The sequence below is a fragment of the Tilletiopsis washingtonensis genome (assembly GCF_003144115.1).
Source record: "Tilletiopsis washingtonensis strain MCA 4186 unplaced genomic scaffold FA09scaffold_3, whole genome shotgun sequence".
Classification (NCBI taxonomy): domain Eukaryota; kingdom Fungi; phylum Basidiomycota; class Exobasidiomycetes; order Entylomatales; genus Tilletiopsis; species Tilletiopsis washingtonensis.
This window is the reverse complement of record NW_020312000.1, coordinates 767,086-780,287: the sequence shown is the minus strand read 5'-3', so window position 1 is coordinate 780,287 and position 13,202 is coordinate 767,086. Positions and strand designations below refer to the sequence as shown.

At 68.8% G+C, this 13,202-nt stretch overlaps 5 protein-coding genes across 5 annotated transcripts; 2 read left to right on the top strand and 3 right to left on the bottom strand.

Moving 5' to 3' along the window:
- Positions 1-186: 186 nt before the first annotated feature.
- On the bottom strand, positions 187-2,208 carry FA09DRAFT_358620 (hypothetical protein; the record flags this gene model as incomplete). Its single annotated transcript, XM_025744987.1, has 6 exons — positions 2,070-2,208; positions 1,677-2,012; positions 1,470-1,608; positions 1,200-1,415; positions 434-1,140; positions 187-366 (listed from the first exon to the last, which is right to left on the bottom strand). The coding sequence occupies exons 1-6, from the start codon at positions 2,196-2,198 to the stop codon at positions 187-189; spliced, it is 1,707 nt and encodes a 568-aa protein (XP_025600841.1). The 5' UTR covers positions 2,199-2,208.
- A 270-nt stretch (positions 2,209-2,478) lies between these two features.
- Positions 2,479-7,292, top strand: FA09DRAFT_358619 (hypothetical protein). The gene is made up of 2 exons (XM_025744986.1): positions 2,479-3,256; positions 3,308-7,292. The coding sequence occupies exons 1-2, from the start codon at positions 2,896-2,898 to the stop codon at positions 7,183-7,185; spliced, it is 4,239 nt and encodes a 1,412-aa protein (XP_025600840.1). The 5' UTR covers positions 2,479-2,895; the 3' UTR covers positions 7,186-7,292.
- A 130-nt stretch (positions 7,293-7,422) lies between these two features.
- On the bottom strand, positions 7,423-8,755 carry FA09DRAFT_327980 (hypothetical protein). Its single transcript, XM_025741603.1, has 6 exons — positions 8,329-8,755; positions 8,183-8,271; positions 8,042-8,127; positions 7,814-7,977; positions 7,632-7,747; positions 7,423-7,569 (listed from the first exon to the last, which is right to left on the bottom strand). The coding sequence occupies exons 1-6, from the start codon at positions 8,745-8,747 to the stop codon at positions 7,469-7,471; spliced, it is 975 nt and encodes a 324-aa protein (XP_025600839.1). The 5' UTR covers positions 8,748-8,755; the 3' UTR covers positions 7,423-7,468.
- Positions 8,756-9,276: 521 nt separating this feature from the next.
- On the top strand, positions 9,277-10,836 carry FA09DRAFT_304756 (hypothetical protein). The gene is made up of 4 exons (XM_025740478.1): positions 9,277-9,522; positions 10,008-10,261; positions 10,323-10,467; positions 10,538-10,836. Exons 1-4 carry the CDS (start codon positions 9,366-9,368, stop codon positions 10,630-10,632), a joined length of 651 nt encoding a protein of 216 aa, XP_025600838.1. The 5' UTR covers positions 9,277-9,365; the 3' UTR covers positions 10,633-10,836.
- FA09DRAFT_327976 (hypothetical protein) lies at positions 10,727-12,564 on the bottom strand. Its single transcript, XM_025741602.1, has 5 exons — positions 12,154-12,564; positions 11,847-12,095; positions 11,420-11,794; positions 11,260-11,366; positions 10,727-11,204 (listed from the first exon to the last, which is right to left on the bottom strand). Exons 1-5 carry the CDS (start codon positions 12,336-12,338, stop codon positions 10,831-10,833), a joined length of 1,290 nt encoding a protein of 429 aa, XP_025600837.1. The 5' UTR covers positions 12,339-12,564; the 3' UTR covers positions 10,727-10,830.
- Between the last annotated feature and the right edge of the window lie 638 nt (positions 12,565-13,202).

The window sequence follows — 13,202 nt, the reverse complement described above, 5'->3', positions numbered from 1 at the left end:
ACTGCGCTGCTGAGGCGACGTGAAAACGTGTGTGCGCGATGGAGACGCAGCCAAGCTGGTTGCTTGAGCATCACCGCCGCTGCCCCAGACTGACGCGAGACTGCTCACGGACGCAGCGCGTTCTGCTCGAGTGCTGCGACTTCTTCCGAGTCATGCATGTGTGTACCAGTCAGTGCTCGCATTGCCTCAGCCACCGCCCCCGCCGCTCCAGTCCCACAGCCACTCGTCGAGGCCAAACGAGACGCGTCGGGCCAGACTGAGTGCATCGTCGTACGTGATGTTGCAGCGCAGCTGCAGATTCGGCGCCAGCAGCGCCGTGGGCGGGCCCATGCGCACCAGGAGGCGCTGCGAGACTAGCTGGTTGATCTGCAGTGGGGGGCACATCAGCGTGAAAGAAGATGCAAGTGGCAGCCATGGCTGAAGCTGCACTCACCAAGCTCATGACGCCTGCGCCGCGCGACTTGCGCTCCCACTGCTCCGTCTCCTCCTCCGGCAACAGCGCATCTTGCCTGCGAGCAGCGAAAGCAGCTCCGAGCACCAAAGCCGACGCATCGCCTCCCGCTTCGATGAGCAGCGCTTGCAGGATGGCCAGTAGGCGCTCTGCAGGAAACGGCTTGGGGCCGAGCAGCTGTTGGCGGTTCAAATCCTCTCGTTGTCCATCATCCTTCGGCGGCCGCTTGGCCGGCTTCTTCCGATATGCGCCTCCTCGCTTGCGTTTGCGAGCGCTTGCGTCGACGCGCTCAGCGGCGGGCAGGAGCACGTGTTCGTCGCGCAGAAAGTAGCGGGCGTCGAGACGGGCCGGGTTGAAGCTGGCGAGAAAGCTGGCGAGCAGTAGATAGGCGCCTAGCAGCGGCACCGAGGGCGCCAGCTGCTGCACGGCGCTGTCGAGTGGGCCTTGCGCGAGACGAGCAGCGAGCGGCGCTCGTCGTGAACGCTTCGAGGGCGTCTTTTGAGAGAGCGCGTCTTCGGCCTCGATCGCGGCGGTGGTCGCCATCGCCTCGCTTGACATGCTCTCGGCCCAGCTGACGGCCGAGGCGACCCAGGCATTGGCACTGACGAGCCGCGGCAGCAGGCGCGCCAGTACGTCGCGCAGCAGGGGTGCTGCTCGAGAGAGCAGTGCCGGGATTGCAGACACCGCCACTGTGCCCAGCTGGGCGTCAGCGGACAAGCAAGCGGTCAGACCGCACTGTTCCACTCACTCTCGCCCGTCAGCACCGGCACGATGAACGGATGCCACACGGCCGCCGTCAGCGTGCGCAGCTCCTCCTCGTCGCGCGTGTCGGCGCCGAGCGTGTCGTACGCCAGGCCGACGTAGGCGCCGTGCAGGGTGCGCCAGTCGTGCGTTGGAACAGTTGCGGCGCGAGGATCCTTGGGCAGCAGATCTTCGCCGTCGCGCCGCAGCACCGCCACCGCCTCTGGCAGCACGATGCGTCAGCGTGGACGAGAGACGAGCAGTGGGCGAGACGTACCGTCGCGACGCAGTGCTGGCAGGCGCAGCACGATGGGCGCTCCCGCTCCCAGCACTGCTCCACTGCCGCGCGGCGTGCGGAACGACGCCACGGGCAGGCTGGACACCGTGACGACGCAGAGACGGCCATGCGCGCGCAGCTGAGAGGTGCGCATCTGAGCACTCGCCAGGACGCAAGGCAGCGCAGCGGACCGCTTTGAGAACTCACCAGCTCAGCCAGGCCCCACACGGCCTCGCCGATGCTCTCCTCCCACACGTCGCGCATGCGCTCTGCATTCTGCACCACGACGAGGGCGCGCTGCTCCTGCAGTGCCGGCGCGAGTGCCGCGACGAGCGTGTCGAGCGCCTCGGGGCGCGCGGCCGAGGCGGGCGCCAGGTCGGCGAGCAGATGCGCGTAGAGCAGCGCGCAGGTGGGCTGCTGCAGCGGGTCGAGGGAGCTGATGCGCGTCGCGGTGGCGCCGGCGAGGAGGTGCGAGAGGAGCTCAGACGCCCTGCTTGAGGAGGCCGCGTGTATGTGCACGGCGGCCGGGAGCGGCGTGTCGGGCTGGGGCAGAGCATCAGCATGGCGAGCGGCCGCCCAGTGTGGCACACACGCGCTCACCGTGCACAGCACGTCGAGCAGCGTCGCCACGGCCTCGGCGCGCCCGGGGAAGTGCTCGGCGAGGCGCGCCTCCTGCGCCGCGCGGCTCTCGGCGCCGCTGCGCGACGGCCCTGCCTCTGCGCTGCTCATTGTGGGGGGCGAGGTGGAGGAGGAGAGGGTGACGGAGAAGGCCATCATTGGCGCTGCATGGCGCGTGCACCGCGCACGGCGAATGTTCTCGAGACTGCGTGGCCCCAGGGCGCGCCGCCGCGCGCCAAGCCCCTATTCCAAGCCGTGGGAGCAGGTTGATGCAGTGTCCAACACACAACCGCGCGCGGCAGCAAAAGGTGGAGGGGCACGCAGGTGATGAGGGCTGCGCCGCCCTCCGAGGCGGCCGTTCCATCCACTCCATCCCGTTCCCCTGGCTCGTCTGCGCCATCCTAGCCCGCAGTCTTGCTCGCCCAGCTTCGCCCTCGCTGCAGCTCCTCTTTCTCGCGCACCCTCGCACAGCGGTCGAGGAGCGCGGCTAGCGCGCGCCGCACCTGCCCGATTGGGCCGGGCGCCCCTATCCGCGCCGCCGCCTGACGAGGCGCATCCCTCCGCCGTGCGCGCTGCGTCGTCGCCTCGCCCGTCCCTCCGCGCCCTCGCCTCCGCACAAGCCACACCCATACACCCAGCGTCGCCCCGGGAGCGTACCCACGCAGCGTCGCCTTGGCGGCAGTGTGCGCTCGCCGTCCCCTGCAGCCGCGCTTCGCACGCCGCCTCGCACCTCTCTCTCTCTCCTCTCCACATCCACCTCCATCACTAGACTCCCACCTCTGCTCTTCTCGCCGCTCGGCCGCAGCCCATGGCGGCGACTCTGCCGCAGCAGGTGCCCGGGCCGGGCCCCACGGCGCAGCAGCTGCCCTCCTGGCTCTCCTACGCGCCCGTCGAGACGGCCGTGCAGAGCTACGTGAGCAGCATCACGCGCATCCTCTACTATCCCGACGGCAGCGCGCCGCCGTTCCAGAGTGTGGAAGTGCAGGCGGGTGTGGCGACGAGCGTGCGCTACCAGGTCGTCCAGCGGCCCGTCCTCTACACCGGGCCCTTTCCCGCGCCGCCGCTCGGCACGCTCTACACCACCGAGGGCCAGACGGCCTTCCCGACGGTGGACGGCACGCAGCCGCCGTTTCCCACCGGCGCAGCGTCGAGCTCCGCCGTGGCTTCGCGTGAGTCGCTGCGTGCCTTCTCGAGTGCGTCCCGCGCTCACCCTCTCGCAGAGCCGAGCGCCGCGCCATCCTCGCAGCCCACCGCGGCACAGCCGAGCTCGCCAGCATCCAGCGCCGCGAGCGCATCCAGTGCAGCAAGCGCTTCCAGCGCAGCAAGTGCCTCGAGTGCAGCCAGCGCTGCAAGCGCCGCCTCGCAGTCGGCTGCCTCTCTCTCATCAGTGGCGGCTGCGTCATCCGCGTCAGCCGCCTCAGCCTCGGACTCCGCTGCTGCGTCCTCGGCGAGTGCCGCAAGCTCGTCCGCAAGCGCCTCATCTGCCGCTGCAGCGTCTTCTTCCAGAGCGGCCGCGTCTCCTACAGGCTCGCAAGCGCCGGGCACTGCCACCTCCAGCGATACCGGTCTCTCCGGCGGGCAGATCGCAGGCATCGTGATCGGCGCCTTGATAGGCCTGCTGCTGCTGCTCTTGCTGCTGCTCTGCTGTCGGCGCAGGCGGCGAGCTGCCAATGGAGGAGCAGGCGCGACCGGTGCCGGTGGCAGCGACAAGTACTCTGCTGGCTTCTCGCGCGGCGGCCGGCTGGGCACGTATGCGGCCATCGGAGGGGCAGGTGCGGCAGGCGCAGGTGCGGCAGGCGCGGGCGCGGCAGCGGCGGGTGGGCGGCCACGCAGTGTGGGGACCGACGAGTGGGAGGAGGACCAGCTGCAGGACGGCAACGGCAGTGGCTTCTTCGTCGTCGGCGGCAAGGGCGGCGAGCGGCCGGCGTCGAACATCTCCAGCGACACGCATGCGCAGTACGGCGGCGGGCGCTCGCGCAGCGCGTTCAGTGCGCTCGGCCTCGGCGCTGCCGGCGGCATGGTCGCAGCTGCCATCGGGCGGCGCACGTCGGGGCACAAGCAGCTGGGCCAGACGGACGATCACGACGCATCCGACGACGAGACCGATGACGCGCAGGGCGAGAGCCGTGGGCTGATGGACTTTGCCGACGGCGAGCCGGGCGAGCAGGACATGGCGCAGGCTGGGCCGAGCGGCTGGGGCTCCATCGGCCGTGGCTCGCGCCTCGACTGGGGCATGGCCGGCGGCGCAGCTGCTGCAGCTGGCGGAGCAGGTGCATACGCCGCGGCGCGCAGAGGCGAGCACGACGACGAGGACGACATCTCCAACACTGCGATGGCAGGGCAAGACATGGGCAGCCCGAGCATCACTCGCCACGGCATGACGCCCAGCACGTCTGCTGCCTCCTCCGCCGGCGGTGTGGCTGCATGGAGCGGCCCAGCCGCAGCTGCAGGCGCTGCGGGTGGCTACGCTGCGGGCTCGCACTCGGGCTCGCGCTCGCGCAGCGGCGTCGAGAGCCACAGCGGCAGCGGCAGCGGCGGCAACACTTCGAGCGGCAGTCGTGGGCAAGGCGCAAGCAGCAACTCGACGGGCGGGCACACGGCATTCGGCGCCTCTCCAGCAGCGGGAAGCGGCAGCCCAAGTCTGCTGCCTCCGCCGCGCCCGCGTCGACCGCCAGGCCCAGTCTACGACTTCAACAACCTCGCGCCGTCGGGCAGTCCCAGCCATCCTCGCATTCCGTCCTTCACCGGCGGCTTTGGCGAGGGTGGCCTGGGCATCGATCCTGCTGATCCTCGACGCAGCACGGAGAGCGGAGGCAGTGGTGCCTCCGGTCTCGGCGTCTTTGGAGCTGCTGCTGCCGGCGCAGGGCTCGGAGCCATGGCCGCAGGCCACCGTGACAGCGGCGGCAGCACGTACTCGCGCGGCGCCTATCCCGAAGGTGGCTCTTCCGAGTCGCTCCAGCGCGCAGATGGCGCAGACCCGCGGCACAGTCGTTTCATCAGCAGCGGCACTCATCTGCTCGGCCCAGGTGCGCTTGCAGCAGACCCGTTCGCAAGCCAGCACGACGCAGCCGCGCAGCGCGAGGCGGACCAGGCCAGTGCCTCTCTACAGCCTGGAGCGCCCAGCGTGGGCTTCGCCGCAGGCAATCGCCTTTCGACCATCCGCTCCGTCGGCGAGTTCGGCGAGCGCAGCGAGAGAGGTTCAGCCATCGGCTCCATCGGCTCGGGCCAGTTTCCTTCTGTCTCGACCGGCTCAGGCTCCGGCAGCGGACGAAGCGGCAACCGACCGCCGACGTCTCAGTCCGCCTACGCCACGCCTCTCTCAGCCGCTGTCGAGGAGCCACAGTCTTCCACGTACTTCGACGCCAACGCCAGCGGTGCCTCGTCCGCGCGTGCCTTCTCTGAGCCGGGAGAGCGAGGCAGCATCCCTGCTGTCGCGCCCATCGATGCCGCTGCTGCGCCAGTGCACACGCCAGCGCCCACAGGCTGGACGTGCACAATTGACGAGGACAACGAGACGGGGCCGTTCAGTGACCGCGAAGGCGCGCCGCGCGACCTAGTCGACATTCCGGACGAGTCGAGCTCCATGGGCCACCATGCGGCCACGGGAGCCGCAGCTGCAGCCGGCCTCTTCGGCGGCTTGGCCTCTGGCTGGAAGCGGCTGACTTCCGGCCAGCCGCTCGAAAGTCCCTCCTCTGCTAGAGATGCGCAGCTCGGCGACCGCGCGGAGGACTACGTCGCACCGGTCACGCACTCGGCGCGCCGCGATCCTGCACAGACGTCGGACCCGGGTCTGGCTGCAGACGTGCAGAGCCTGCATGCCTCGGTGCATCAGAGCCACGGACAGCAACGCAGCGGACAGCACTCGTCTCGCGAGGCCTCTGGCAACTCGGGCGACGTGTCCGGCTCTGGCAACTCGAGCCGCTCGCGTCAGCTGGCTGCAGGTGCAGCAGGCAGTCAGCACACGGCCGGCAGCTTGCACTCCAGCGAGCGCTCCGGCGGCACGGACGGCTACAGCGCCAGCATCTCCGGCGGCTCTGGCAACACCAGCTCGCGCGGTCGACACGGCCCCATGGGCTCGCGCCGCTCGAACATCACCACCAGCACGGGCATCGACAGCCTGAGCAACCGCACGCACGTTACGTCTAGCGATCCCAACTCCAGCCGCTCAGGCACGCGCAGCGGCGGCTCGAGCGGCCGTGCCGGTGGCGCAAGCGAAGGCGGCGCCAGCTCCGGTGCAGCGAGCTATGCTCCGAGCTACCTTGGGCGCGGCAGCACCGTGAGCACACGCGGTGGCGCCAGCAGCAGCGGCGCCGCGCACCGCGCCGTCTCGGCGCCCGTGTCGGACATCTACGAGGACTCGCCGACGCTCGGCACCGAGGACGAGCCATGGATCTCGGACGGGCAGAGCAGCCGTGCCACCGCTGGCGAGAGCAGCATGGGCGGCCGCAACGGCGGCGCAAAGCGCCCTCGTAGCGAGTCGTACGATGGCCATGCAGCCGCGGCCGCTGCCGGTTCCTCTCGTCCGCTGGACGCAGTGGCGGAGGGCAGCACGGAGCACGCCGGCCCGTACGAGGACCTGTATGGTCACTATCCGAGCGCATCGCTCGGCGCAGCCGCGATGCGCCAGGCCTACCGCGAGGCCGGCCAGACGCCGCCGACGAGCCAGATGAGCCTCGCTCAGTCTCCCTCCTCCGACGTCGGCCGCACACCGCGTGCACTTCCGCGCAGCCTCGTGCCCGGCTCCACCGCGCCCGCTGCACCCGGCCTCACTGCATCCAGCAGCCTGCCGCCCAGCCTCAGCGCCGCCTCGGGCTCGACATGGCGCGAGTCGCCGCGCGTCGCCAGCGCCAGCATGCGCGCCAGCGAGGCAGCCGCCTATCTTGAGGCATCGCGCTCCGGCGTCTTCCCGGGCGCTCAGCCCGACCTGGGCGCACAGCAACAACAGGCCACCAACTCGCCCTTGGCCGCTTCAACGGCCTCGCCGCGACGCAGCCGGCTTAGAGACGCAGAGCAGGGCCCAGAGTCGGACGATGCGCGCGACGACGACCCGTCCGACGACGGACGGCGCGGCAACTGGCCTCGCTTCCTGCGCTTCTGAGCCTACCACTTTACGACCTTCTCTCTTCGCACTGCAAACATCAAAAGCACCCCCCCCCCCCTTGTCTTCCACTCTAACGACCCCCTAACGACTGCATCCCTTTCCGCAATGTGCAGGCGCGAGTCTCCGCCTCCGCCGCCTCCATTCGGTCGCCTCTGCCGCCTGCGCCTCATGTATGTCTCCCTGTCCATCAATCGTCTCTTTCTCTGTGCAATGCAATCACTCTGTGCCCCATTCCTACGAGCGTGCCCGAGTCTAAGCAGAAGGAGAGAGGGAGAGACGTCTACTCGTCGTCATCGTGCGAGAAGTGGGCGTGCCCATGGAAGCGGCTCGGCTCTTGATGCGAGCTGTCGCGGCTGAGCGGCAGCGAGTGCGCCTTTGCGACTGTGGTGTGCAAGCGTGAGCGAAGGGCCTGCAAGAGCTACGCACAAGCATGGCACACGCACCAAGATCATGATATGACCGCCGCTTCGGATCCTCCTGCCGCTTCTTGCGATGCTTGCGCACCTTGGCCTCGGGACGCACAACGACTACAGGCACCGGCGAGCGCGAGAGGATCTCACTGTGAGAGGAACACGAGGCTGGTCAGCATGCGGGCTTCACGTCGATGCGTGGCAAGGAGACTCACCGCGACACGCTACCCATGCTTGCGCCGCCCAGCAGCTTGGCAAATGCATTGGGTGTCTTGCCCCTCGTGCCTACCGTCAGACTGTCGGGCCGGTAGACGTGGATCATGCGCAGCACCGTTGACGTCACACTGTCGCCGGCGACAAACTCGACGACGATTGAGATCTGCACCAATCCGCACGTGAGCCAAGGCGGGCCGCAAGGAGGTGGGGTGCGACTGTGAACGCACCCGACGTTCCTCGACGTCGTCGTTGAGGTCGACAATGGAGTCGATCAGCTCGCGTGCCTCCTCGCGCGCTTCGTCTTGGTCGATGCCTGCAGGGAGCCTGGCTCAGCAGTCGTCCTGCAGTTGGCAACACTGCACGCTCACTGTCTGCCTCGCCTTCCAGCACACGCAGCGCCACCACCTCGTCGCCATCCTCCACCAGCGACTCCATGAGCCACTCCAGCGCTCTCTCACTGATTCGCGGCGGTCAGCATCGCCTGCGCGCGGGCGCGAGGCTCCTTGCTGCTCACCTGTACGCATTCGTGTCAAAGGCGCACATGAATGTGCGCGTGTTCTTCGTGCGTCGGTAGCCGCGCGACTTGACCTGCAGCGTGTAGCTGAACTCGCCGCTGACCGTCTCGTCTGCGTCGGGCATCGTGTCGAAGCCGACCTTGCGCTCCCAGGCGCCGCCCTTCTCGCTGAGGCCGCCGAGACTGCCGCCGGCGGCGCGCGAGGGCATCTTGATGCCCGTGGGGCCCGGGCTGCGCGAGCGGCTCGAGGCGCTCGAGGGTGCGCTGAGCGCCGAGGGCGCGATGGAGCTCGGGCCCGACGAGGCGTGCGTCTGCGACGGCGCCAGCTGCGGCAGGAATGTGACGGCGCTGTCGCGGTGCAGCGGCGGGCTGTGCGGCGGGCTGGGCATCTCGCTGCCGGGCGCCGAGGCCGAGGCCATGCCCGGCGGCCGCGGCGAGGCGGCGCCGCTGCTGCTGCCCGTGCTGAGCGCGCCTGCCGCTGCGGCATCGAGGGTGCCGCCGGGCGTGCGCACGGGCGACGGCGCGCGCGACGAGGGGTGCCGTCCGAGGCCGCGCGGCAGGCGCAGGATGGGCGCGGGCGCGGGCGCCGTGTGGTGGTGCGGCGTGTGGTGGTGCGCAAAGTGCGAGCCGCGCGGCGGCTCGTAGGAGCCGCGCGGCGGCTCGTAGGAGCCGCGCGGCGAGGCGGAGGCCGACATGGCAGCTGCAGGAGATGGCCGAGGCGGTGGAGTGGAGACAGGCTGCGGCGCGCGAGGAGCAAGGCGCCCAGACGCGGGCCCACAGCGAGCGGGGTCAGGCCGCACAGCGTGGGAGCAGCACGCCGCCGCCGCTGTGTCAGGCGGCAGGCGCGCGCTGCCTTGCTCCACATCCGCGCCGCTCCCGGTCGCTCCTGATTACCGTGCCGTCAGCCAGCCTGGCGCCTGGCTCTGCTCTCCATGCTCCGCCGGCCCGTCTCCACCCTGCTGCAGCCGCTCACCCGCAGCCCCTTCCTCGCTCCTCGCCTTTCCTCAACCATCACTCCCTCTCGCCCAGCCGCAGCCATGTCCTCGCAGTCGGCCAAGGTGCTCAAGAACCGCGCCATGGAGCACGGCGAGGCAAAGTGGATCCAGCTGCGCGCCATCGAGTGGCGCGACCCCAGCGGCAAAGAGCGCAAGTGGGAGGCCGCAGACCGCACCACGCGCAACGGCGACGTCGACGGTGCGTGTGGCCGTGGCGGGCGCGAGGCAGACGGGATGCGACGAGGCAGGGCGTGGCATGGCAGTGGGCGGGACAGCTCTGCGACGAAGTAGGGCGTGGCATGGCAGTGGGCGGGAGAGCTATGCGACGAAGTAGGGCGTGGCATGGCAGTGGGCGGGACAGCTCAGCTCAGGCAGGCGCAAGGTCTCGTCATGCAGGGCCGGGCAGTGGGCAGGAGAGCCAAGCTCAGATAGGCGCAAGACCTGGTCATGCGCGAGAAGCGATGGACGCCACGCTGCGCTGGCCTCTCTCTCCATCTCCTCTGCTTGCTCCCGGCTCGTGTCTCCGGCTCTGGGCCGTGCACGGGCCGGACCTCGTGCGGGGAGCATGTCGACGGACGACCCGCCTGTGTAGCCCAGCGACGGCCAGGCACTCTCGTGCTCTCTTTGCTCTTCTGGCCTGCCTGCAACGCTCTGCTCTTCTCTGCTGATCCACCACGCGCACAGCTGTGGCCATCTGCGCCATCATCACACGTCCCTCGTCCGAGCCGCACATCCTTCTCATCAGCCAGTTCCGTCCGCCCGTGGCCGCCTCGGTCATCGAGATGCCGGCCGGCCTGATCGACGCCGGCGAGGAGGGCGATGACGGCACCCGGCGCGCTGCGCTGCGCGAGCTCGAGGAGGAGACGGGCTATGGCACGACGAATGAGGGCGGCCAGGTCGACGTGCTAGAGACGAGTGCCATCATGGTCAACGACCCCGTGAGTGTTGCTTGCGTTGTGTGCCGGGCTGGTCACCGGCATGCTGACAGCCGTGCGCCAGGGTCTCTCGGGAGCGAACATGAAGCTCTGCGTCGTGCGCATCAACCTCGCAGACGATGCTGCCGAGCCCGTCGCCAAGCCCGAGGAGGGCGAGTTCATCGAGAAGCACCTCGTGCCGCTCAAGCAGCTCTACCGCACACTCAAGGGTGCGTCCTTGCGCGCAGGCCCACAGACCTGCTGCATGCACTCCCCTTGCTGACGCGCCACTCGTCGCAGACTTTGAGAAGAAGGGCTACGCCGTCGACGCCAGACTGGCACATCTTGCCGTCGGCCTTGAGCTGGCGTCGCCGCAGGGCATGTTCAAGATCTAGGCTGGCGAGCTGAGCGTAATGTACCATAGGAAGCCCTGTCAGGCGCGCGTTTGAGTCGCCTCAGTGGTCCGGTCACCGGAGATGCCACGACGTGTTTCGAGAGACGCTTCCAGCCAGCGCAGAGCTTCAGAGAGACGTCTTGCCGTATCACATGAGGCTCTGCTCCAACGAGGCTGGCAAATGGATCTATGGCGCAGTCTACAGTCTGGCTCGTGCCGCAGGTTCCTGCTGCTGTGCCGCTTCCCTCTCCTCCACCCTCCTCGCCTCCTCCTCCTCGCGCCTCAGTGCGCTGCAGTCGCGCGCATCGGCGTCGCCCCAGCGCTTGTACTCGCCGACGCTCGTGTCGAAGTCGCCGGTGAGGATGTAGTCGAGCCAGAGCGGCCAGAGCGTCTCTTCGCGCCCGAGCTGCCGCTCCTCGTCCTCCGGCGCTGCCGGCTGGGAGGTGGGCTCGTAGCCCTCGCCGCCGCGGATGGCTCGCCCTGCCTCGTCGGCCTCGCCGTCTGCAGGCCCGCCAGCGACGGCCTCCTGTGCGGTGACTGACTTGAGCGGACCCGTTGGCCGGAAGCATGTGACTGCGCTGCTGCGTCAGTGCAAGGGCCAGACAACGTTTGATACGTGATGCCTCACCGTGTCCGAGCATGGGCCACCGGTCCAGCTTGGTCGGGTCGATGTAGATCGTCGACACCTGCTTGTCATCGCCGCAGAAGAGTGAGACGTGCTGGTGCATCATATGCCTGTCTTGCGGTCAGCGCAGGCGCAACGGAGCTCTTCGCAACGGGCAACTCACCGGCCGATGCGCACGTCATCCGAGAAGCTAAAGTACTGGAACTTGAAGCGCTTCACATTTGCCTTTGCCCGTGCCTCGTCATCGGGCTGGTTGAGCGAGAAGCAAGGGTGCGTGTACCATCCGATCCAGTCCAGGCCCGGGCCGTACGGGATGTCAAAGCCCAGGCCGAGCGACGAGGCGCGGAAGAGGCGCTCCTCGTGCAGCGGCTTGATGATGACCTCGGTGAAGCCGAAGCGCGACTCCTCGGGCGTGTCGTGGTTGCGCCAGTGCGCATTGCCGCCGTTGACGCTGGCGAAGCGCACGGGCACGCCGAAGCCGGCCAGCATCTCGGGCTCGAGCAGCGTGATGAGATGCCCGCCGAGGCTGTTGCCGAAGCTGTGCAGCGCATGTCAGCGACGACGTGCGAGGCTGCAGCGGCGGCACGCACAAGGTCATGGGCACGCTCGGGAACGAGGCATGCGCCGCACGAGCGACAGCTGCGACGTCCTCGCGACACCACGTGCGCATGAGGCCAATGTCGTCGGGCGCCGAGCGCAGAGCCTCCTCGAAGATCTCGGCGTAGGCGTCTTCGTCGCCGCGCGCCGCCTGCAGCCTCTCGGCGTACTCCGCTGGGAAGGAGTTGCCGCTGTAGCGAAAGTCGAGCGTGTAGGCTGCGACGCCCTGCATTGCCAGCCAGCTGTGCGAGCAAAGGTCAGCAGATGCAGCCTCGACGGGCGCACCTGGGCCGGGCTCACCAGGCCCAGTCGTGGTAGAAGCGCGCCTGCACGCCCGTGGCGTTGACGATGACGACGACGGCGCGTGCCGAGGCGTGCGAGGTGGGCGCAAAGCGGTGCGCTGCGATGGGGAAGCCGTCGGCGGCGTGGACGGTGAGGGCCATCTGGTCGATGGCAAAGGCGCTCATCGTGCTCGACGACGCCATGGCGAGGGATGCGTCTTCTGTTCCTGTGTGATCCAAGCCAGTCCGTTCTGCTTTCCGGTGCCGTTGTTTGTGTTGAGGTGGCTGTTGAGGTGGCTGTGAGGAGCCATGGCAGCGGCGCCCCCCTGCCCTGGTGTCACGACCTGTGCGCGGCGCGTGCGCAATGCGGGGAAGCGAGCGGGCCGAGCCGAACCGAGCCGCCGGAGCGCCATGAATCCGCCGAGCCGGGCGCGTGCTTAGTCAGCAGCCTCCTCTCCCTGATCCAGACGCTCCACAGCACTACTGTACGCACCATTCGAGGCACAGAGGGACAAAGAATGGCTTGAAATGCAGCGCTGCGCTCTCGGAGGCGGCATGTGGCTGCTCAGGTCCTGTGGCGGGGGTTCAGAGAGTGCCTCCAAGGTAATGCTGCGCAACAGCCTCGCAAGTCTGTTTCAGCCTGACCATGCTTCGACAGAGCTCTGTGCGGCTGACCACTGCAGGCTGTAGGCCTGTGAACTGTACGTCCATCGAGGCATCAGTCTGCGGGCTTCAGCAGGTGAGTCAGTCTAGCCGGTGCAGTGCCGGTCGTCACCATGGGGCAAATGGCGAATGCGAGGGCTCGCAGCGGCCCAGGTCCGTGGGACCAGCGTCACGTGCGCCAACGCGTGCTCGTCTCAGCGACGCGTCGGGCTCTCATGCACGGTGCGCCACACGCAGGCGGGAAGATCAGCAGCGCGGCGCAGCGCGGCAGAGCCGCCGCCGCAGCCGCGCCGAAGTGTTGGTACCTCGAGAGGGCGCGCTCGACAAGCATATCAAGTGCCGTGCGCAGCAATGCCGCCCTGTTGAAGCATACCGCGCTGCAGCGCAGCATCCATGCCGTCGGTA